General features: G+C 40.8%; 1 protein-coding gene across 1 annotated transcript; it reads left to right on the forward strand.

Annotated features, from left to right (window-relative positions):
• Nucleotides 1–5163: 5163 nt before the first annotated feature.
• On the forward strand, nt 5164–10388 carry LOC149375959 (uncharacterized). Its single transcript, XM_089595169.1, has 3 exons — nt 5164–6187; nt 6823–7621; nt 7670–10388. Exons 1-3 carry the CDS (start codon nt 5164–5166, stop codon nt 10386–10388), a joined length of 4542 nt encoding a protein of 1513 aa, XP_089451295.1.
• The last annotated feature ends 15194 nt before the right edge of the window (nt 10389–25582 follow it).

The following is a 25582-nucleotide window of genomic DNA, read 5'->3' on the forward strand; positions in this document are numbered from 1 at the left end:
AGCGCGCTGGCAGTAAGATCCATGGCTCATGAAGTTTAGCTTCTCGAGATTCAATTCAATTAAACGAAAAAGCACGCTGGCAGTAAGCGCTTCAAGTTATTGGATTCAGCTTTTTGGGGTTTAATTTTCAGAAATTAATAAGTGGGCTGGCTGTTATCTTTTCTGGTTATGAGAATCAGCTACTCAAACTTAAATATTAATAAATAAGCACGATAAAAAAGCACCCTGGGTCATTGGGTTTGGCAGTTTGAGAAGTAAATTTAACAAATTACTAAGCATCTTTGAGTAAGCGCTCCAGGTTATTAGATGTAACTGCTATAGAATTTATTTTAATAAAATAACAAGTGCGATGGCAGTAATCGCCCTGGGACGTTAGGTTAATCTGCTTGAAATTAACTTTTAATAAATTATTAAGCTCGCTGGAAGTAATTGGTCCGGGTCATTACGTTCCACTGTATGGGATTAACTTTACTAAATCATGAAGCGAGATGGCAGTAAACCCCTTAAGTCATTAAGTTAAGCTCCTCGGTTTTTGATTTGTAATAAATCAGTAAGCACGCTGGCAGTATAATTTCTGGGTCATTGGGTTCGGCTGCCCGGGACTCAATTTCAACGAATGAGCAAGCACCCTAGTAGAAAGCGCACTGTGTCATTGAATGCAGCTTCTTGAGATTTAATTTTAATAAATAAATTTTGGCTGGTAGTAAGCGCCCTAGGTCTTATGGAGTAAGCGGCTGAGTATTTAAATTTTATCAATTAATAAACGCGCCAGCAGTAGGAGCTGTAGTTCTTCGGAAATAAGCTGCTTAAAATTCAATTTGTGTTAATTAATAAGAGCGCTGGCAGTTAGGGCGCTGAGTTATCAGTCTTAGATTCTCGGATTTGAATTTTAATAAATTAGTGAGAACGTCGGAGTAAGCACTCCGGGTCTTAGTCTAAGTTTAGCTGCTCGTGATTTACTTTTAGAAAATTAATACGGTGCTGGCAGTGAGCTTCTCGGCTCATTGGGTGTAGGTGCTCTGGATTGAACATAAGTAGATAAGAAAACACGGTAGTAAAAGCGCTTTGGGTTATGCAGTTTAGCTGCTCAAGACTTACTCTTAATAAATTAATAAGAGCGCTAACAGTACTTTAAATTCACCGTGCGAACGACCCCAAGTCGTTAGGTTTAGTTGCTCAAACTGTAATTTTGATAATTTAATAAGTTTGCTGGAAGTAAGCGCTCCAGGTCATTAGGTTAAGCTGCCCTCGATGAATTTTGTAAATAAATCAGTGCAATAGCAGTAAGCGCCCTGGGTCATCGGGTTTAGCTGCAGAGTAATTGATTTGTAATAAACTAATTAGCACGCTGGTAGTAAGATCCCTGGGTCTTCGAGATTAGCTGCTTGAGATTCAATTCAAAAAAATAGATAAGGACGCTGGCAGTTAGCACGCCAAGTCATAGAATTCAGCTTCTTGGGATTTAATTTTAAAAAATTAATAAGCGTATTGGCAGGAAGCATGCCTGGTCATTGGGTTTAGGTTCTAAGAATTGAATTTATATGAATTAATAAGCGGGCTGGCTCTGAGCTTCTCTGGTCATTAGGCTTAGCTGCTCAGAAATAAATATTAATAATGAAATAAGGACACTGAGGAATGCACCGCGGGTCTATTGGTTTAGCTGTTTGAAATGTAAATTTTACAAATTTATAAGTGCACTTGCAGTGAGATCCCTTGTTTAATAGGTTTATCTGTTTGAAACTTAATTTAATCAAACAAAAAAGCATGCTAGCAGTGAGTTCTTCGAGTTATTGGATTCAGCTTTTTGGGGTTTTATTTTAATAATTAAATTAATAAGCGGGCTAGTTTGAAGCTTCTCTGGTCATTAGGTTTAGCTGCTAAGAACTAAATATTAAAAAATAAATACGCACGCTAAAGAAAGCACCCTGGGTCTATGGGTTTAGCTGTTTAAAATGATAAGTTAACAAATTAATAACCGCAATCGCAGTAAATGCCCTGGGTTATTCAGTTTAGCTGCTCATAATCGAAACTCAACAAATTACTAAGTGTGCTGAGAGTAGGCGCTCTTGGTTATTGGATGTCACTGCTAGAGAATTGATTTTAGTAATGTAATAAGTGCGATGGCAGTAATCGCTCTGGGTTATTTGGTTAATCTGCTTAAGATTTGTTTTTAATAAATCAATCCACACGCTGGCAGTAGGCACCCACGATCATTGGATTTAGCTGCTCCTAATGTTAATTTAATTTATTCATAAGCGCGCAGGCAGTAAGCGTTTAAGGTTCTTGGATTTAGGTGCTGGAGTTCAATTCTAATAAATTGATAAGCACTCTGACAGTAAGAGCATCAGGTCATTGATTTCAGCAGCTTGAAATTTACTTTAAATGAGTTCGCAAGCACGCTAGTAGTAAGATTTCTGGGTATTGAAATGAGGCTGCTCCAGATTCAATTTCATGCGTAAATAAGCACGCTGGCAGTAAGCGCGCCTAGTCATTGGATTAAGTTACTTGGGATTTGATTGTATTAAATAAATAATCCAGCTTAAAGTAAGCACCTTGTGTCATTGTGTTAAGCTGCTCAAAATTGACTTTTAATTAACATATGTGCACTCTTGCAGTAAATGCTCTAAGTTTTGGGGATCAGCTACTTGAAATTTATTTTTGATAAATCAATAAGCGCACTCGCAGCAGGCGGCACAGGTTATTAAAGTTAAGTAGCTTAAAATTTAATTTAAATTGATAAATAAGCGCGCTGGAAGCTAGCACGCTGGATTATTGGGCTTCACTGCTTGTGTTCTAATTTCAATACATAATAAGTATGCGGGCAGTGAGCACCGGATCATTGGATTTAGCTGCTTGGTGTTAAATTTGTAATAACTCGTCAATCGCTGTGGTAGTAGGCACTTTGGGTCAGTAGGTTTTGCCGCTCGGGTATTAGTTTTATCAAAAAAGTAAGCGAGCTTGCAGTAAGCGCCCCGTATCATTAAGTTTAGCTGCTTAAGATTCAAGATGAATAAATGAATAAGCGCGCTGGCAGTAAGCCCACTGGGTCATAGTCTTCAGCTGCTCAAAATGTTATTTAAACAAACAAATGAAGACTGGCAGTAAATGCAGCGGATCATTGGGTTCAGCTGCTCGTAATATAAATTTAATAAATTAATAAGCCCGCTGAGAGTAAGCACCCTGGGTTATTGAGTTTAGCTGCTCAGAATTAATTTTACTAAATAAAAAAGCGAGATGGCAGTCAGCGCGCTGGGTCATTGAATTTACCTTCTTGGGATTTAATTTTAATCAATTAATAAGCTCGCTGAAAGTAAGCGCCCCGGGTCATTGGGTTTAGCTGCTTCGTATTTGATTTGCAATAAATTAATAAGCACGATGGTAGTATGCAAGCCTGGTCGTTAAATTTAGTTTCTTCGAATTGAATTTTTATAAATTAATTAACGCGCTAGCCGTAAGATCCCGGGGTCGTTAGGTTAATCTGCTCGAGATTTAGTTCAATCTAACGAAAAAGCATGCTAGCAGTTAGTGCGCCGAATCATTGGAATCAGCTAGTGAAAAATTTTAATTAATAAATAAGTGGGCTAACAGTAACAGCCTCGGGTCATTGGATTTAACTGCTCCTAATGTCAATTTACTAACATAATAAGCGCACAGGCAGTAATAATGCTCTGGATATAATTTTAATAATTCAATAAGTGCGCTGGCAGCAAGCGGCCCAAGTCATTGGGTTTCGCTGTACGGAACTAACTTTAATCAATAAAAAGCTAGATGGTGGTAAGCACCCTAAGTCATTGTGTTAAGCTGCTCGGTATTTAATTTAAAAATAAATCAATAAGCACACTAGCAGTATTGTTCGTGTTAACTTTGTTTGTGGTGGTTTGGACGGGGGCATGCGATACTCGCGACGACGCGGACGCTTTTGTTGTAGTCGGGGTGTCTGGAGGGGGGCCTACGCGAACGCACAAGCCAAATTTACTTATGCCTTCATAGATTTCAAGTATGTTGTACGCGTTGTATGGCTGTGTGCGGGGCCCCGCTCTCGGCGCCTCTTCGAAGCGAGAGCTCGAGCTCCTCTCGAGCTCACCTCTCTGCCGACTCCTCGGTTAGCAGCGGGCCTGAGCGAGTTTTCACTTAGGCTAAGTTACGCCGGAGTCAGAGCACCTCCTCAGCCTTCAGCTGGCAGATTGCAAGGCCTTTTGCAGCCATTTTGCCTCGCCTCGTTCGAGTTCGCCAGCCTCAGTCCAATCTACTTAAGTTTTGCTAAGTATCGATTTGTCTTTTAGTTTGAGACTTCAAGCTCGTCAAATAAATCGACTTGAGTCTACAGTTTCAAAGAAAATTCCTTCATTTGTTTTAGTTCAAATTTCTTTCAACTCCGTCAATTGAATTGTTATCGTGACGCGGTTACTTTCTAGCGGCAGCGATCATATTCATTGTACGAATTTCGTTTTTGTTTTGAATAAATCCAATATCTTGGTATTTAAAGAGACTTGGTTGTTGTTTTTGGTGTGAAAGAAAATAAGTAGAATAATAATTTTTCTCCAATTTCCATAGAGGTCGATTCACGACCTACAAATTAAATAGAATTTGCAAACTGATTCGAGGCTTGATTAGCCCACATTTTGCCGATCGAGCGAATCAAAGCAAAATATTCATTGGTAGCAGAGCGTGGTTGGAAATTGAAAAACAAATTCTTATTATTCTCCAATTTCAAGGCCATTCGACGTCAACAAACATACGCCCTTGTTCGTCGAAAAGCGTAGAAGGAAGAAGAGACCTATAGTCATCAAGCAAGTACGCGGTCATCAATCTTCTCTTTGTGCGGAGCTTCGTAGCCTCGTAGACGGGATCGACGGTGTCAGCGTACCAACGCTCTCCTTCATCGCCCCGCAGCCTTACTCTTGAATTTACTGTCCTTGGCCTAGGAGGTAAAGAGCGCGGGGAGGGCAGGTACTTACTACTGCGCGCATGGTAAGCGTTTAGCGTTACATTGTTTGTATTAGTCACTCTTCTTATCTATTGCTTTCGAGTCCAAGACCAAATTATCATTGCTGTGTCGCTTGCCACATCTGTATATATTGTATATAGTGTAAATATCAAGGACGTTTTATCTTAGTTGGGGCTCGATTTGGTTATTTTAATTTTTTAATCGTTGCTTTCGAAATGGAAAAGATACTTAAGGCTCAGTTGAAACTATGTTCCAACATAGAGAATTTCTACACAAATTCAACTAGTAAAGTGAAAGCCGAATCCCAAACGATTCATCATTTTGAGACGCGATTAAGTATCCTGGATAATTATTGGAAGACTTTTACTAGTCGTCATGATGATTTAATTGATTATGAGGATAAGATCGTGGATGATGATTATTTTGAAAAGGACGTATATACCTCGATTGAGATGGCTTATTCCGAAGCCAGATCGCTGATACTCGGTAAAATTGCGGCTCTAAAAACGAATACACCTCCACACCCTATGCCTCAACCTACTGGAAATCTAACAGTAGAGGTTCAAGCTTCCCTCCCTCCGTTACAGCTTCCCACCTTTTCGGGAAAGCAGGAGGAGTGGGAAAGCTTCAAGCAGCGATTCTCTTCTTTGGTTAAAGACAAGACGAACATTTCTAATGTTGCAAAGTTGCAACACTTAATGAGCGCGTTACAAGGCTCCGCTGCGCAACGACTAAAAGGCATTGAAATTACCGACGCGAATTTTCAAGTTGCTTGGGACAAACTCATTCGCCGGTATGATAATGTACGCATTCGACTGTTCAATAGCATTGAGAATCTTATTCAATTGCCGCCGGTAAAAGCTCGAAATGTACATGAATTAAATGAGATAATGGATCGCGCGGAAGAAGCTGTACGCGCTCTTAAAGATCTCGGATGCCCAATTGATCAAACAAATTATTTTGTGGTACATTGTGTCATTCGTAAACTTGACTTGAATTCACGAGAATCCTGGGAAATTTCACAAGAGGCTACTGATGGATTTCCGACTTATATCGATCTCACGCGTTTTATTGAACGTCGCGTTCATGCGCTTGAACAAGCCCATACTGGCACTGATACACCTAGTTCGCGTAATAAGCAATCGTCTACTCATATGCCGCAAAATCAAGCAAAACGCGTGTCTGTTCATACTGCTCAATCCGAAGTTAGTACAGATAAGTTATCTGGTTGTCTTTTATGTAAAGGAAATCACATACTAGGTCGTTGTATGAAATTCAAATCTATGTCTCTGGCTCAGCGTCTTGAATATTGTAAAAATGAAAAGCTTTGTCTCAATTGTTTAAAGACTTCTCATTTCGCAGACAAATGCCCTTCGCCAAATCGTTGTTTTTATTGCCAAGGTAATCATCACTCGAAGTTGCATTTTGAGAAAAATACCGGAAAAGCTCAACAGAGCAACCAAATCAATTGGCGTTCTTCGGCAAATACTGATTCTAACGAGAAATCGGCATCTAACTCGCATGAGCAGGGAGTTGTGAACGTTCACAGCGTTCGTGTGGGTCATGCTGTATTATTGGCGACTGCGCGCATATGTATTAAAGGTCCCAACGGAAATTTATTTTCAATCCGCGCTCTTATTGACCCTGCCGCCGAACGCTCTTTCATAGCGCGACATGTAGTATCTGAACTTAGCCTTACTTGTAAACAAATTGATATTAAAGTAGTAGGCGTAGGTGCAGAGGAATCGTCTAGGGCTCGCGAAGAGGTCATGTTACAATTAGTATCCCCGAAGTTAGAGAATTTTAGGTTGAGTATATTCGCCTTGGTTCTACCCAAACTTACTCAATTCAATCGAATTGGTCGCACATTAAAGATCTTGATCTTGCTGATCCTGATTTTGCAGAGCCTCACAAGATTGACTGTATCTTGGGTGCTGATGCTTATTCGTCAATAATGCTCAGTGGCCTTATAAGAGGGCCTAAGGACACTCCAGTAGCTCAAAATTCAGTCTTTGGTTGGATTTTAACTGGCCCAACGTTAAGCCAAACTTGCTGCTGTAATACAGCATTAGTTCAAGCTTTTCACACGTACACGGATCAGTCGCTTTCTGAAAATCTTCAAAGATTTTGGGAAATCGAGGAGGTGCCTCGCAGATCGCTGCTAACCGAGGACGAGCGATACTGTGACGAGCATTTCGCTCAGACACATACACGCTCTCCAGATGGTCGTTTTATCGTCAGATTGCCTCTTCGAAGCAATCCTGACTTCGTAAGCACTCGTGATATTGCCGTTGCCTGCCTATTACGCTCTGAAAAACGCTTACGTAACAATCTCGAACTTTCAAACTCTTACTGCACTTTCATGCAGGAGTACCTTGACATGCATCACATGGAGCTCGTCCCCCCCGACAAACTTGATCGACCAAGTTTCTATCTCCCACATCATGCTGTCATTCGTCCTGAGAACCCGAGCAAAGTGCGCATCGTATTTAATGCGTCTCAACGGGATTCAAAGGGTCGTTCTCTGAATGATATGCTGCTGCCGGGACCCAAACTTCAAGCCGATGTGCTTCAAGTGCTAACACAGTGGCGTTTTTCTAAGTTTGTTTTTACCACAGATGTCGTTAAGATGTTTCGGCAGATATTGGTACATCCGAACGATGCTGACTGGCAGTGAGTACTGTGGCGCCCAACGACCGATCAGCCCATTCGTGACTATAGGTGTATCACAGTCACCTATGGCACCTCATCAGCCCCGTACTTGACCCTGAAGGTCATGCAAAAGCTTGCAGAGGACAACGAGGAATCCCATCCTCATGCAGCCGAAATTCTGAAAAGAAAGCTCTACGTTGACGACTTCTTCGCTGGAGCTGATACAGTTGAAACTGCACGGGAACGTCGAGATCAACTCATACAAGTTCTTGCATCGGCAGGTATGACGCTAGCCAAGTGGGCCACGAATGACAATGGGCTTCTTCAAGGCTTGTCATCAGTTTCAGCCAAGGAAGTTGAGTTAAAACTCGATGAGGTAATATCCACCTTAGGTCTTAAGTGGCTACCCAGCATTGATGCCTTTACTTTTAGTGTAAAAGACCTTGGAGTAAACTATGAGTTTACGAAACGCACAATTTTGTCCGAAATCGCTCGTTTATTTGATCGTTTAGGATGGCTAGCTCCGATAATGATCATTGCCAAAATAATATTACAGGATCTTTGGCTGAACGATCTGGACTGGGACTCTTCAGTGCCCGATGCACTGAGTCAACGCTGGGTGCTTTTTCGTAATGAGCTGAAAGAAGTCTCGCTCATACGAATACCACGCTGGCTTGGAGGAAAAGAGAGAGAAGTGTGGCATTTGCATGGATTCGCGGATGCATCTAAGCGAGCCTATGCTGCCGTACTCTACGCAGTGACACCTGGTCAGACTGCAAGCCTTCTTCTTGCCAAGACCAAGCTAGCTCCAACCAAAGTGCAAACTCTCCCAAGGCTTGAGTTATGTGGTTGCGCTCTTTTGGTACGTCTCACCAAGCACCTTCTGAGCAGCTCAGCGATTCAACCAGCCAGTATTCACTGCTGGACCGATTCCAAGGTTGTCCTGGAATGGTTGAAGAGCCATCCATCTCGTTGGCCAACATTTGTGGCTAATAGAACCAGTGAGATTCTCACTGAACTTCCTTCAGCAACATGGCATCATGTCAGATCAGCTGACAACCCAGCAGACGGTGCGACACGAGGCTTCTCGCCTGCCGTCCTGGCAAAGCTCGATTTGTGGTGGCATGGACCGAGTTGGCTGTTACAGGACGAGTCTGCCTGGCCGTCTCTGACTCCGTCGGAGCCTCTAACACCAGCCCATCTCCAAGTTTTTGCTATTCAAGCTCAGCAGCGTGAAAAATCAAAGCAGGTCGTGTCACCTGAATGCTTGCCAACGTTACAAAAGTTTTCGGCATTTTCTAAAATAATTAGAATTCTCTCTTACTGCTACCGCTGGCGTACGCGTGCTGCACAAAAGTGCATTGAGCGTGCGAAAATTTTGATGCTTGGAACTGAGTACCGTATGGAAAAAGTTTACTGTTACAGAGCCATTCAAGCGCAGCACTTTCCAGCCGAAAAAATGTGTTTGTCTGCTGGTGAACCTCTCACAAAACACAGCGCTCTACGTCGACTCAGCCCATTTCTGGATGAACAAGGCCTTATTCGAGTTGGAGGGCGACTTGACCATTCTTTACTGCCTTACAACGAAAGGCACCCAATCATTTTACCAGGCGGCTGCCAATTCGTCAGACGTTTAGTGGAAGAGACGCATTTACTCACTATGCACGGAGGAGTGCAATTGATGATGTCACATCTACGCCGATCGCTGTGGGTCACCAGAGACCAAAGAGTCGCCGCTGGAGTGCTTCACCGTTGCGTTATTTGTACGCGACATGCTGCCAGAAGCTCCGAGCAACAGTTGGGTCAACTTCCAGCTGCTCGCATTACTCCGGCGCGGCCCTTCACACATACAGGCGTCGATTACGCTGGGCCATTTCCGATCCTATTCTCAAGGGGTCGTGGAGCAAAATCAACCAAGGGCTACATTGCCATTTTTGTTTGTTTGGTTTCACGTGCCATGCACGTGGAGGTAGTATCCGACCTAACGTCTGCCTCGTTTCTTGCAGCATACTCACGGTTTTGTGCTCGTCGTGGAGTCTGTGCTGTTCTGTATTCCGACAACGCCACCAACTTTAGAGGAGCTGCGTCCGAACTAAGACGGATGTTTCATAGTTCATCGGAGTTTCTTGTCACTGTCATTGATACTATAGCGCGTCAAGGTACAGACTGGTCCTCTATTCCGCCACGCGCCCCTCACATGGGAGGCTTATGGGAAGCTGCTGTACGCAGCGTAAAGTATCATCTCATTCGTGTGGTTGGAGATTCAAAGTTGACGTTCGAGGAGCTGACTACGTTGTGCAGCAAAGTCGAAGCATGCCTCAACTCCAGGCCACTGTGCCCCTTGAGCAGCGAAGCCTCTGGTGATCTCGCTCTTACACCCGCCCATTTTCTCGTCGGCTCTGCTTTGCTGTCTCATCCCGAGCCTTACGATGAGGGGCAACAATTCTCCCCACAGACAGATCGCTGGAAGTTGCTAACTGACATGCGTAACTCCTTTTGGGCCAACTGGCGTAGAGAAGTGCTACATCAACACCTACGACGAAACAAGTGGTTAAAGCCTCAACCTAATATTGTTCAGGGTGATGTCGTCCTCATCAAGGACGAGCTCACTCCTCCTACAAAGTGGCCTTTGGGATTGGTCACTGCCACTCATCCTGGAGCTGATGGGCTCGTACGAGTGGTTACCATCAAAACAGCCGAATCATCGTTCGTGCGACCCATCGCCAAGGTCATCAAGTTACTTAGCGAGCCAGAACTTGACAAATGCGTGGAGACTCATAAAATTTAGTGAAGTTTCAGTTGATTTTGTTAATTAATGATCTGACAATTTAATTTTGCCTATAATTATGATTTACATTAACTATTGTGAATTTAATTGAAAATTAGCTTCCACGAGTAGATTAGATTTACTTTGTTCAATGTTATTAAACTTATTTCAATATGTTTTGTTATCTAAAATGTAATACTACTTGACAACCAAGTAGTTTAGGGTCAGCTTTGGTAGATTCTCATCCGACATCAGGCTTTCCTATCTCGTTTTATTAAATAATTTTTGACGACATTTCGTCAAGGCGGGCTGAAATGTTCGTGTTAACTTTGTTTGTGGTGGTTTGGACGGGGGCATGCGATACTCGCGACGACGCGGACGCTTTTGTTGTAGTCGGGGTGTCTGGAGGGGGGCCTACGCGAACGCACAAGCCAAATTTACTTATGCCTTCATAGATTTCAAGTATGTTGTACGCGTTGTATGGCTGTGTGCGGGGCCCCGCTCTCGGCGCCTCTTCGAAACGAGAGCTCGAGCTCCTCTCGAGCTCACCTCTCTGCCGACTCCTCGGTTAGCAGCGGGCCTGAGCGAGTTTTCACTTAGGCTAAGTTACGCCGGAGTCAGAGCACCTCCTCAGCCTTCAGCTGGCAGATTGCAAGGCCTTTTGCAGCCATTTTGCCTCGCCTCGTTCGAGTTCGCCAGCCTCAGTCCAATCTACTTGAGTTTTGCTAAGTATCGATTTGTCTTTTAGTTTGAGACTTCAAGCTCGTCAAATAAATCGACTTGAGTCTACAGTTCCAAAGAAAATTCCTTCATTTGTTTTAGTTCAAATTTCTTTCAACTCCGTCAATTGAATTGTTATCGTGACGCGGTTACTTTCTAGCGGCAGCGATCATATTCATTGTACGAATTTCGTTTTTGTTTTGAATAAATCCAATATCTTGGTATTTAAAGAGACTTGGTTGTTGTTTTTGGTGTGAAAGAAAATAAGTAGAATAATAATTTTTCTCCAATTTCCATAGAGGTCGATTCACGACCTACAAATTAAATAGAATTTGCAAACTGATTCGAGGCTTGATTAGCCCACATTTTGCCGATCGAGCGAATCAAAGCAAAATATTCAAGTATGATTCCTGGGTCATTAGGTTTGATTGCCAAGGACTCAATCTACACGAAAAAATAAGCATGCTAGCAGTAAGCGCACTGTGTCATTGGATTCAGCTTTTTGGAATTTAATTTTAATAAATAAGTTAGCGCGCTGGTAGTAAGCGCCCCGGATCATTGGACTAAGCTGCTCCTAATGTCATATTACTAACATAATAAGCGCACAGGCAGTAAGCACCTTAGGTTATTGAGTTTAGCTGCACCGGATTTAATACTAATAGATTATTAAGCACGATGGTAAAAGCGCCCTGGGTCATTGAATTTAGCTGCATGGAATTTCATTTCGATAAACTAATAAGCACACTGGCAGTAAGAGAACCAGGTCATTGAGTTCAGCTGCTCAAGATTTATATTTAATGCATGAGTAAGTGTAATGGCAGAGATCGCCCTGGATCATTGAATTGTGGTGCTCGTTATCTAACGTTAACAAATTACTAAGCACGCTGAGGGTAAGTGCTCCAGGTAATAGGATGTAACTGATGAGAATTAAATTTAATAATTTGATAAGTGTGATGGCAGTTATCGCCCTGGGTCGCTGAGTTAAGGTGCTCAAAATTTACTTTTAATAAATTAAAAAGCGCGCTGGCAGTAAGCGGCCCAGGTCATTGGGTTTCGCTGTACGGGATTAACTTTACTAAATAAAAAAGCGAAAAGGCAGTAAGTCATAGGGTTACGATTAGCACGCTGTCAGTATGATACCTCGATCATTGGGTTAAGCTGTCTGGGACTCAATTTAATCAAATAAATAAAGACGCTAGCAGTAAACGCACTGTGTCATTGGATTCAGCATCTTGGGATTTTATATTAATAAATAAATAAGCGCGCTAGCAGTAAGCGCCCTAATTCATTGGATTTAGCTGTTCCTTATGTCAATTTAACAACATAGAAAGCGCGCAAGCAGTAAGCACCCCAGGTTATTGGGCTTAGCTGCTCCAGATTTAATACTTGTAGATAAATAAACACAATGGTAAAAGCGCCCTGGGATTTAGCTGCTCGGGTTTTCATTTTAATAAATTAATAAGCATGTTAGCAGTAAGAAAATCACGTTATTAAGTTCAGCCGCTCAAGATTTACTTTTGATAAATTAGTAAGCGCAATGGCAGTAAGCGCCCTAAGTTGTTGTGATGAGGTGCTCTTAATGTAATCTTATCAAAATACTAAGCGCGCTGAGGGTAAGCGCTGCAGGTTATTGATTGAAACTGATGCGAATTGATTTCAATAATTTAATAAGTGTGATAGCAGTAATTGGCTTGGGTCGTTGGGTTAAGCTTCTTGAAAGTTTTTTTGAGTAAGTTAATAAACACGCTGGCAGTAAGTGTGACAATTATTGAATTTAGCTTCTTGGGATTTAATTTTAATAAGTTAATGAGCGCGCTGGCATTAAACGCCCTAGGTCATTGGGTTTAGCTTTTTAGAATAACATTTTAATTAATAAAGAAGCACATTGGAAGTAAGTAGGCCTGGTTATTGGGTTTATATTCTTAAAAATTAATTTTAATAAATTAATAAGCGCGCTGGCAGTAAGATCCCTGAGTCATTGTGTTTAGCTGCTTGAGATTTAATTTAATCTAACAAAATGCACGCTAGCATTGAGCGTACCGAGTCATTGGATTTAGCTTTTTGAAATTTAATTTTAATAGATTAGTAAGCAGGCTGGCTGTAAGCTTCTCCAATCTCCGGATTTAGCTGGTCGAAATGTAAATTTAACAAATTACGAAGGGTGCTAAGAGTAAGCCTCCTGGGTCATTAGATTGAGCTGCTCGGTATTTGATTTCTGATAAATTAATATGTGCGCTGGCAGTGAGCGCCCCAGGTCATTAGGTTTAGCGTCATAAAATTTAATTATAATAAATCAACAAACGGGCTGGCTGTTAGCTTCTCTACACATTAGGTTTAGCCACTCAGAATTAATTATTAATACATAAATATGCACGCTGAGGGAAGCATCCTGGATCAATAAGAGCTCTGGCAGTTAGGGTGCTGAGTTATTAGTCTTAGATTCTCGGACTTGAATTTCAATTAATGAATGAGAACGTCAGAGTAAGCGCTCCGGGTCTTTAAGTTTAGATGCTTGTGATTTACTTTTAGAAAATTAGTACGGTGCTGGCAATAAGCTTCTCGGGTCATTGGCTTTAGGTGCTCTGGATTGAACATAAGTAGATAAGAAAACACGCTAGTAAAAGCGCTTCGGGTCATTGAGTTTAGCTACTCATGACTTACTCCTAATAAATTAATAAGAGCGCTAGCAGTAAGTTTCTTAGGTCATTGAGTTTAGCCGCTCAGGACGTAATATGAAATAATCTTTAACTACGCTGTGCGAACCGCCCCAAGTCGTTAGGTTTAGCTTCTCAAAATGTAATTTTAATAATTTAATAAGTGTGCTGGTAGTAAGCGCCCCAGGCCATTGGGTTAAGCTGCCCTAGAATAATTTTCTAAATAAATGAGCCCAATGGCAGTGAGCGCCTTGGGTCTGCTTGTAATCAAAACTTTACAAATTGCTCAGCGCGCTGAGAGTACGCGCTTTATGTAATTGGATGTAACTGCTAGAGAATTAATTTTAATAATTCAATAAGTTCGGTGGCAGTAATTACCCTGGGTCATTTGGTTAATGCACTCGAGATTAACTTCCAATAAATTGATAAGCGCTAGGCAGTAAACTTCTCGGGTCATTGGGTTTAGCTGCTTAGGATGTTATTTTTACTGATTTACTAACGGCGCTAGTAGTAAGGGGCCCGAGTCATTCGCTTTAGCTTTACGGGGTTAACTTTACTTTATAAAAAAGCGAGATGGCAGTAAGCGTCCTGGGTCATTGAGTTCAGCTGCTCGGTATTTAATTTTAATGAATAAATAAGCACGCTAGCAGTAAAATTCTTGATTTGTTGGGTTGGGCTGCCCGCGACTCAATTCGAACTAATTAATAAGCAGGCTAGCAGTAAGCGCACTGTGTCATTGGACTCAGTTTCGTGGGATTGAATTTTAATAGATATCTAAGCGCCCTGGGTTATTGGATTCAGCTGCTCCTAATGTAAATTAAATTTATTCATAAGCGCGCAGGTAGTAAGTGTACTAGGTTTAGCTGCTCCAGATTGAATAATAACAGATGAATAAACACGATGGTTCAAGCGCCCTGGATCATAAAATTTAGCTGCTTGGGTTTTAATTCTAATAAAGTAATAAGCTTGCTGGCAGTAAGAGCTCCAGGTCATTTCAGGTCAAGATTTTCTATTAAAGAATTACTAAGCGGGCTGGCAGTAAGACTTCTGGGTCTCTGAATCAGGCTGCTCCATACTCAATCAAATAAATAAATAAGCACGTTTGCTCAAAGCGCGCCGAGTTATTGGATTCAGCTTCTTGGGATTTAATTTCAATAAATAAATCAGCGGGCTTGCAGTAAGTGCCTCGTGTCATTGTATTTAGCTGCTCAAGATTCACTTTTAATAAATATATAAGCGCTCTGGCAGTAAACGAGCTGAGTTTTGGGGGATCAGCTGCTTTGAATTGATTTTTAGTAAATTAATAAGCTCGCTTGCAGTAAGCGCAGTAGGTCATTCGAGTTTAGTAGACATAACTGCTTGGGTTCTAATAAAAATATACAATGAGCATGCTGGCAGTGAGCACTTCAGGTGATCAAGTTCAGCTGCTTCAAAATAAATTTTAATTAATTAATAAGTTTGCTGGCAGTAAGCGCGCAGGGTCATGAAGAATTAGCCACTCAGGATTTGATGTTAATTAATTAATAAGCATCCCGTTAGTATAGCGCTGGGACACAGGGAGTTTGCGGCTAAGGATTTAATTTCTATAAACTTATAAGCAGGCTGGCATTAGGCGCACTTGGGTTTGACAGATAAGCTGAGCTGAATTTAACGTTATTTATTACATAAGCGCGCTTGCAGTAAGCGCCCCACGGTGCGTTGAAACGGACTTGTTTGTACATAAATAAAATAGTGCTGACTGCTGTGGACCGCTCGACATGATTTTTTTTGAAAATTGTAGGTGAATGTACAAGGAATACCAGAAAAATTGTCCCGACCCGAAAAAAAGGTGCAGAGGGGGTTAAAACTACCCTTAAAAATTAAAAAAATGGTAGAAATGACAATAGTTTCGTCTAACTTATTTAATTACGACTTAACAATAATTAAATATAAACATTTATTCATAAGATAGCAAGATTTTAACAAATTACATTGAAATGGGTTATTATAGGCCGCACTTGCACGAATATCAAGTGCCATACACTTTACGAGAAAATATTACTGATAGGGGTAAATTTTTATTATATTAACCCATGTGTAGCTTTATAGTGATTTTCATAAAATTTTTGTCACGAAGAACAGGTTAAATCGTTTTCGACAGTGACGTAAAAAAAGGGTAGAGGAACAATATTTATATTACCTGTATAATAGGTAAAAAAGCCTATTTATAGGATGTTTTACGATATTTTTTCCTTGTATAGTGGAGAAGTACGATTTCGCTTTTTATCACACCTAATTCATAGTCAATTTGTTATGAGTGCACTCCCTTAAAAACAAATACAAATAAACAAAGATAAATAGAAGTAATGCGCTTAAAATTATCCCAACAATATTTAAGATAGGGGAAGTTTTGTATTATTTCAACCTGTTCACAGCTCAACAATTATTTTATGACAAACTGCACGACAATGGTACTAATAAATTCGTTTTCAGTTTTCTTACAAACATTTAATCACAATCGGAGCAGAAGTATAATAGGGCGAAAAAGAGCATATGCATGTAGATCAATTATAGGGGTGGTTTTTCGTCAATTCAACCCCTGTGTATCCTTGCAGTGGTGTTATCGCACTTTTCGTTACAAAGAATAGGTCCATTACTTATTAAAAGTAATATATTTCAAACTTTAAGAAACATACTTCACTTGACTTTAAAAACTCTTGTAGGGGTTTTTTTCTATAAATTAAATCTAAATTAACTCTTGTAGGGGTTGTTTGGTTAAATTTTCCGGCCTTTATACCATACTATCACCCAAAATCATTTTTTATTATACCGAATTGGTGGTTCATTCCTTCTCAGTAAAGTCTATAATAATTTTTTACAAAATCGAAAAAATTTTATTTATTTGACACAAAAATTGCAATTTTGGGGTAAGTTTCAAAATTTTTCAACCCTTGTAAGGCTAAGCGGTACTTTTTCTAGCACTTGCTGACAACGTAACTAGTAAATTCATGAAATATAAAATAAATCATAGACCAAAGTACAGAATTATTAATAATTTATTTTTGACAGTACGAAAATTCAATTTTTAGGATAGTTTTGTACTATTTCAACCCTCATGAAACCTATAATAACCCGTTTCAATGTAATTTGTAAAAATCTTGCTATTGTATTTAAAAATAATTATATTTAATTATTCTGAAGTCTTAATTAAGTAAGTTAGACGAAACTATGTGTCATTTCTACCTTTTTCTTCAATTTTTAAGTGTAATTTCAACCCCTTCCACAACTTTTTTTGGGTCGGGACCAATTTTCTGGTATTCCTTGTACATTCACCTACAATTTTCAAAAAAATTATATAAATCGATCCACAGCAGCTGACGCTATTTTATTTATGTACAAACAAGTCCATTTCGACGCACTGTACGCCTTACATCATTGAGTTTAGCTGCTCATAATGTAACTTGACAAGTTCATAAGCGCGCTGAAAATAAGCGTGCCAGGTTATTAGACTTAGCTGCTTGAGAATTAAGTTTAATAACCCATCGACTGAGCTTTGCCACGTTCTACCCAGCTGCGCACCTTCGATATACTTCTCGCAAATTTGCACCATGTTCTTCGTTTACAACGAAGCTGAAATATTGGTGGTAACTAGCTGTGTAGACCTCCAAAACCTGCCAGTCAGACACCCATGCCGCCATTTGTGACGACGCTAGTGTAAGGTCGATGATTGTGCCCCGGTTTCCGGGTTGCCTGAACGTTGCTGAGCTATTAGAGTTCATAACGATGAGATCTAGCCTTGCGGCCATCTCTAGCACCGTTTGCCCTCTAAATTCGGTTCTCGGCTCTCCCCAAGCGATGACCTTCAAGTCGCCAGCCGTTGAAGTTGAAGTCACCGGCCATGATCACGTCACCAATCTCCCCACACACGCGAATACCGTCCTCGAGTACAGCGAGCCGCTCTCTAAAGACGCCAATCGGCCTTATATGATCCGTCTTATCGAGGATTAAAGCCGCCGTTGCAGGTGCCTCAACGTAAGCAACCCGATTTCCCCTGACAGTGCCAGCTGACAGCCATACAGCCATATCAGGGGCTGTTTTTTTACCAAAGTAGCCCCTTAGAGCGACCTCAACGTCTTCCCTGGTCACCATAGGATCGACATTCCTGATCTCCCAAGTCAGGGTCAGGGCTAGCGTCCGCAGTCAGCTGTAGTGTTTCTCAGCTCGACGAGAACAATACCTGTTCTCATCTCCCTGATTGACCCCATACCCGCCCCAAGCCCAGCCACGTCGACCTTCTTCATCAGGGCCAGGACCTCGGCATACTTTTTGCCTTCTGCTGGCTTAACTACGATCGTCTTGGTCCTGGCCCTCTGGCGTCTTTCCTCAGTGACCTTATGGGATTTATCTTTTTCCCCTGGGGGTTTGGTCTCTTCCACTTTTTCTTTTTTCTTCCTTTTTTGGACCTTCGTCCATTCCCCTACTTCATCCTCATGGTGTGATGTGACAGCCGCACCATTCTCTGCATGCAGCTGAAGGCCGGGCCTTGTCGCCTTTTTTGTGGCCTTCTCTGGCGTCACCTTTGGACTCGGGGTCTCTCCTCCCCCGATCCTGTTTTCTCTTTATTTTTACCTTTGTTGCGGCACCTAGAGACGTGAAATGTGGAGGGAAGTCATCACTCTCCTCGAGCCTCGACTGGAAGCGCCTATAGCAACCGCCGCCACCTCGACATTTTCCTTTATAGGCTTTACCGTGTTGGTGTGCTTAGCCACAAGCCTCCTCAGCTGCGACACCGCTTCAACGAGAGTGTCGAGCGCTGCGTCAGTATTCTCGCAAAGTTGGGCCTCTCAAGTGGGTATGCCCACACCAGCAATCCCACCAACCTAAGCCAGCGCCCACCAAGCGGAGCAAGCGCAAAAGCCAGGCAAGAACTGCCCCACCCTCACACCAGCCTAGCCCAACAGGCCCCTACCGAGCCTGTGAGACCGCAGCAGCGGCGCGACCAGCCAGCCCCTAGCCCAGGTCCTTCCCAGTGTTAGCCGATTGACCGGACCTGGTTAGGGATCCAGCCTCCCGTCTTCCAGTCAGCAGGAGCCAAAGACAGCTGGGGTCACTTCAGCAAATTAATAAGCGCGATGTTAGTAAGCACCCAGGTCCTGGGGTTAAGCTGCTCCAAATTTAATATGAATAAATAAATAAACGCACTGGAAGTAAGCATACCGGGTCATTAGGTTCAGCTGCACAAAATTTAATTTTATTAAATACACAAGCATGCTCGCACAAGTGCCCTAGGCCATTAAGATTAGCTGCTTGTAATGTAAACAAATTATTAGGCACGCTAAAAGACAGCACTCCAATTCGTTTGATTAAGCTGCTTTAGAATTTATTTTAATAAACTAATAAGCAAGCTAGCAGCAAGCGCCCCGGGTCATTAAGTTAAGCTGCTCGGTATTTGATTTGTAATTAATTAATAAGCGCTCTGACGGTAAGCACCCCGAGTCATTGGCTTTAGCTGCTGGAGATATAATTTTAATAAACCAATAAGGGCAATTACAGTTATCGCTTCATGTCATTAGGTTAAGCCACTCAAAACTCAATATTAGTAAAAGAATAAGCGTGCTGGCAGTAAGCGTCCTGGGTCATTGGGCTTAGCTTAATGGGATTTAATTATAAACGATTAATTAAGCGCACTGGTGGTGAGTGTTTCGGGGCATTGGGTTTAGCTGAACAGAATTTAACTTTATCAAATACGCAAGCGTGCTGGCAGTAACCACCCTAGATCATTAAGTTTAGCTGCTCGATATTTGATTGGTAAAAAATGAATCATCGCGCTTGCAGTAAGCACCCCAGGTCCTTGGGTTTAGCTGCTCAGTATTAAATTTATAATGAGATAATAAACGCGATAGCAGTAAGCGCCCTGGATTTTTGGGTTTAGCTGCTCGGTATTTGATTTATAATACGTTCATTCGCACGCTGGCAGTAGGCTCTTCGAGTCAGTAGGTTAAGGAGCGTACGATTTAACTTTCATAAAGTAAGCGGGCTTGCAGTGAGCGCCCCGTGTCAATGGTTTTAGCTGCTAAAGATTTACTTTTAATTAATATAAAAGCGCACTGGCTGTGAGCTTCTTAGGTCATTTGGTTTAGCTGCTCAGGATTGAATATTAATAAATAAATGAGATTGCTATAGAAAGCAATCCGGGTCGTTAAGTTGAGCTACTTAAAATGTAAATTTAACAAATTCATGAGCTTGCTGGCAGTATGCACCCTAGGTCATTAAGTTAAGCTACTGGGTATTTAATTTGTAACAAATCAATAAGCGCGCTGGCCTTAAGCGCCCCTTGTCATAGGGTTCAGCTGCTTAAGATAAACTTTCAATAAATATATAAGACGACTGGCTGTAAGCTTCTCGGGTCATTTGGTTTAGCTGCTCAGGATTGAATATTATTAAATAAATAAACATGCTGGTAAAAGCGCCTTAAGGTCATTAAATTTAGCTGGTCGAGATGTAAATTTAACAAATTAGTAATCTGGATGGCAGTCATTACCCCAAGTTATTAGGTTTAGCTGCTCAAGATTTATTTTCAATAAATATATAAGCACGCTTACTGTAAGCTCCTTGTGTCATTGGGTTAAGCTGCTCAGGATTAAATAATAACAAATAAGTAAGCATGCTGGAAAATCCCCCCGAGTCATTGGGCTTAGCTGCTCGGTATTTGATTTGAAATAAATTAATAAGCGCGCTGGCAGTAAGCGACCCAGGTCATTGGGTTAAGATTCTTGGGATATAATTTTAAAAACTATACAAGGGCTCTGGCAGTAGGCTTGCCTAGTTTTTGGGATTAGCTTCTTTGAATTTAGTTTTAATAAGTAAGTGACTGCGCTGGCTGTAGACGCTTCGAATGAGTAGATTTAGTCGCTCGGGATTTGATTTTGATAAAGAAATAAGTGCGCTGGAAGTAAGTAACCCAGGTCCTTGGACTTTGTAGCTCAGTATTATATTTGTAACTAATTAATGAGCGCACTGGTAGTAAGTGCCCTGGGTCATTGGGTTTAGATTCTTAAGATTAAATTTCAATAACTAAATAAGCGCACTAGCAGAAAGCGTGCCTGATCATTGAGTTTAGCTTCTTGGGATTTAATTTTAATAAGTTAATAAGCGCGTTGGCAGTAGGTGCTTTGGGTCAGTAGATTTAGACGTTCAGGATTTAATTTTAATTAAGAAAGAAACCGGCTTGCAGTAAGCTCCCCTTATCATTGGGTTCAGCTGCTTAAGATTTACTTTTAATAAATATATAAGCGCACTGGCTGTAAGCTTTTCGGGTCATTTGGTTGAGCTGCTCCGGATTAAATATTAATAAATGAATAAGCTGGCTAGGAAAAGGGCCCCAAAAAATTGGGTTCAGCTACTCAGTGTTAAATTAATAAAAAATTAATAAGAGTGCTGACAGTAATCGCCTTGGGTTATTGGAAGTTCAAGGCTAAGGTTTTTATTTTAAAAAAATAAATAAGCATGCTGGCTGTTTACAAACTAGGTCATTGAGTATAGCTGCATGGGATTAACTTTACTCAATAAAAAATCGCAATAGCAGTAAACGCCCTGGGTCATTAGGTTCGGTTGCTCGGTATTTGATTTGTAATAAATTAATAAGTACGCTAGCAGTAAGATCCCTGGGTTATTAGTTTCAGCTGCCCAAGATTTAATTCATACTTATGAATAAGCGCACTGGCAGTAAGCGTCTTCAGTCTTTGGGTTAAGCTGCTCAGAATTAACATTACTAATTAAATAAGCGCGATGGCAGTACCACCTTGGGTCATTAAGTTAAGCTTCTGGTGATTTAATTTCAATAGTATAATAAGTGCGCTGGCAGTAAGCGCTCCGAGTATTCGGGTTCAGCTGCTTGAAATGAAAATAGAATAACATAATAAGCGCGCTGAGAGTAAGCGGCTTAGCTTATTGGAATCAGCTTTGTGGAATTTAACTTTGTAAATTAATTTGCGCGCTGGCAGTTAGTGCCCTAGGTCCTTGGATTTAGTTGCTCGGAATGTATATTCAATAAGTTAATAAGTGCTATGGCAGTAAGCGCCTTGATTATATCCTTTAGCTGCGTGGTATTTTATTTGTAATAAATTAATAAGCGCGCCGGCAGTAAGCTTTTCTGGCCATTAGTTTTAGCAGATCTGGATTTATAATTAATAAATAATTAAGCACGATGTAAAAAGCGGACTGGGTCATTGGAGTTAGCTGCTTAGAATAAAATATTAATAAATAAATAAGCACGCTGGGACAAGCACCCCGGGTCATTTGGTTAAGCTGCTCGAGATGTAAATTTAACAATTAAATAAGCGAGCACCCTGGGTCATTGGGCTTAGCTAAATAGTAATTCGTTTGTAATAAATCAATAAGCAAGCTTGCAGTAAGCGACCCGTATCATTGAGTTAAGCTGCTTAGAATTTACTTTTAATAAATATATAAGTGCGCTGGCTCTAAGCTTTTCGGGTCATTGGGTTTATCTGCTTAGGATTGAATATTAGTAAATGAATAAACACGCTCCAGAAAGCATCCTAGGTCATTGAGATTAGCTGTTCGGAATGTTTATTTGAAAAATCAATAAGCGCGCTAGCTGTGAGCTTCTCGGATCATTATGTTTCGCTGCTCAGGATTAAAAATTAATATACGCATAAAAACGCTGAGAAAAAAATCCTAGGTCATTGAGTGTAGCTGTTTGGACTGTAAATTTGACAAATTACAAATTAATAAGTTAAATGGCAGTAAGTGCCCTAGGTCATTGGGTTTAGCTGCTAAAGAAATCATTTAAACAAATAAATAAGCATGCTGGCAGTAAGCTCACCTAGTAGTTAAGTTCAACTTTTTGAGATTTAACTTCAACTAGATAATAAGCGCGCTCGTACTAAGCGCCCTGGGTCATTAAGTTTAGCTGCTCGTAATGTACACTTAACCAATTAATAAGCGCGCTGAAAGTAAGCGCCTTAGGTTATCGGGCTTAGCTGCTCAGGATTAAATATTAATAAATAAATAAGCACGCCGAGAGAAGCATTCCGGTTTATTAGGTTTAGCTATTTAAAATGTAAATTTAAAAAATTACTAATCCCACTGAGAGTAAGCTCTCCAGGTTATTGGATTTAACTGCTTGAGATTTAATTTTAATTAATTAATAAGTTCGATAGCAGTAAGCGCCCTTGGTTGTTAGGTTAGGCTGCACGAGATTTACTGGTAACAAATTAATAAGCGCGCTGGCAGTAAGCTTATCAGGTCATTAGATTTAGCTGCTCGAGATGTATTTTTAATAATTCAATAAGCTTTCTAAATAAGTAGTAAGCTTCCCGGGTTATGGTGTTGTGCTGTACAGGATTAACTTTACTAAATAAAAAAGTGTTATGGCAGTTAGCGCTCTGGGTCATTGGGTTTAGCTGCTCGGAATGTAATTTTAGTAATTCAATAAGCGTACTGTCAGTAAGCGTCCCGGGTCATTAGGTTCAGCTGTACGGGATTAACTTTACTTAATAACTAAGCGTGATTCCCATACTATGATTATGCTGCGTGCCTGTTTCTTGGTCTGTCGTCAGAGCTATTGGTAAAGATGCAGCGTTCTATAAATGTGGCTGTTTGACTTGTTACGGGACTCAAGAAATATGAACACATCACTCCTGAGTGCATTCGCCTCAATTTCATACCCTACACCGTTCGTCGGGACTATATGTGTATCGGCTTGCTGTGTAGTATTCTAAAATCTGGTGAGCCGAAGTATACTTCTGAGGTAATAGTTTTCCGCCCACCTGATGCTGTGGGCTCTAAGAAAACAAGTACCTTGGACTTGGTTATCCTGTGGACGAGAACTGAATTCTACAATGACTCATTTCATGTGTGCGCTGCTCAACTCTGAAATCGTTAACCTATTGATATTTGTGTGCAGTTTGACCAACCCTGCTTCAAGATAAGACTAGCTGAATTTATGCGGCATGACCACTTTCATAGTTCTTAGTAAATTTGTGAATTTTGTGTATTTTTAGTGTGTACATGAGCATCGTATCCAAAGACTTGTTTCCTGCCTATTTAATTTTACCTTTTTTTACTCATTTATTTATTCGTTTATTTACTATAATTTTTTTTATTGTTGACTTTATTATTTTTTTATTTTTAAAATTATTATTATTATTTCTATTTTTTTAATCGTTTCCTGATTGTGGATACCTATGACACCAGCGTAAATTTGTGATTAATTAGATACTCTTACTTGCACTAATGATTGTAAAGAGCCGATTTATTAATAAATAAATAAGCGCACTGGTAGTAAGCGCTCTAGGTGAGTAGGATAAGCCGCTCGGGATCTAATTTTAATGAATGTATAAGCGGGCTTGCAGTTAGCGCCCCGTGTCAATGAAGTTAGCTGCTCAATATGTACTTTTTATAAATATTAAAGCGTGCTGGCAGTAATTTCGCTTAGTCTTGGAGGATAAGATGCTTGGGATTTAATTTTGATAAATTAATAAGCGCGCTGGCAGTAAGCACGATAGGTCAGTAGGGATTAGCTGCTTGGAATTCAATTTGAATTAATAAATAAGCGCGCTCGCAGCTAGCATGCTTGGTTATTAGGCTTTGCTGCGCCGGATCAACTTTACTAAATAAATAAGCACAGTGGCAGTAAGCACCCTGGGTCATTAGGTTCAGCTCTCGGTATCTAATTTGTAATAATTCAATAAGTGCGCTGGCAGTAAGAGCCCTAAGTCATTGGGTTCAGCTGCCCGAGACAGAGCTGCATAGCAAATTATTCCCGATGTCCCAATCGAACTGAATTGGCACTATCGATAGTAAGCAGCATGGTTCAGCACGGTCGGGACATACAAGTACGATTGCTCGTTTTCACCGCGAGGCAGCGTTGTCAACGTTAACTCTCCTTCGCGTCGTCTGCAACCTTTACCAAATACCAACATCATTTCAGTTGTCAGTGATGGTTATGTTTGTCCATTATCATCACACATTTTACTACATGGTTAACAAAACTGAATTGTAACAATAAATACTTGTAACATTTAAGGAAGCATAACAAGTTGTCAATGCAATTTCGTGTTGAAAAAAGTTATCATTTCATGGTGAAATATGAATGTTATTCCTGTGCTGTGAGAAATGTCTGTATACTAAGAGTTATTGGGCTTATAACTATTGCTCTTTTAGGCTGTGAACCATGCGCCAACTGGTAAGTACATGATAGTATATTAATAAGATTAAATTGTCCAGTACTAAATTTATGTCAACATATTTTTAGGAATCATGAACAATGTACGTCATAAATTGAAGAGATGAAGAGCCACATCAAGTTATGTTGTTACTACCATCATTATCATTAGTGGACCGCGTTGAGTCAACTTCGACAATTCTCAATAACAATAGCACCAAGTTACGACACGCAAATCGGAGCAGGGTTAAACTACGTCCTAGTAGCGCTGAAGAAAGTGGCGGAGGAAGAGGTAGCAACAACGTCTTCCTCGACGTTGAGGAGGAAACTTGCTGTTTTTACCGGGAGAAAAGTGGAAGCAACGAAGCAGTGAAAGCGACGACGAGAAGACAGTCGGCAACCCATCAGAAAAGCGGTGGAGGGCAATTTGTGCTCAGCAAAGAAATCTTCAAACCTGTTTGAAGGAACGCTAGGACTGCAGTCCTTTTAGGCGAACTCAACGAGTGGTCATGGTATCAAAGATAAGGCACCAGATGTGGCTACCAGTTGGAACATTGAAGTCTTTGTGAAAGCTGTTACGGAAGTCGTGAGTGGTTTTGTATTATATTTTAACAACAGTGTCATTTTTAAACTTTTTAAAAAATCTTCAACATTTTTTCGTAAGAATACAATTG

Source organism: Copidosoma floridanum, unplaced genomic scaffold (assembly GCF_036245765.1).
Source record: "Copidosoma floridanum isolate Cflo_tuat_1 unplaced genomic scaffold, Cflo_Japanese_pri ptg000002l, whole genome shotgun sequence".
NCBI classification, from domain to species: Eukaryota; Metazoa; Arthropoda; class Insecta; order Hymenoptera; family Encyrtidae; genus Copidosoma; species Copidosoma floridanum.

Excerpts from the sequence above, each read along its gene's own strand:
- LOC149375959 (XM_089595169.1), top strand. The coding sequence starts at position 5,164 with ATGGAAAAGATACTTAAGGCTCAGTTGAAACTATGTTCCAACATAGAG. Across the intron at positions 6,188-6,822 it reads GTTATCTGGTTGTCTTTTAT|ATCTTGATCTTGCTGATCCT; the intron begins GTAAAGGAAATC and ends CGCACATTAAAG. Across the intron at positions 7,622-7,669 it reads CCGAACGATGCTGACTGGCA|GTGTATCACAGTCACCTATG; the intron begins GTGAGTACTGTG and ends TCGTGACTATAG.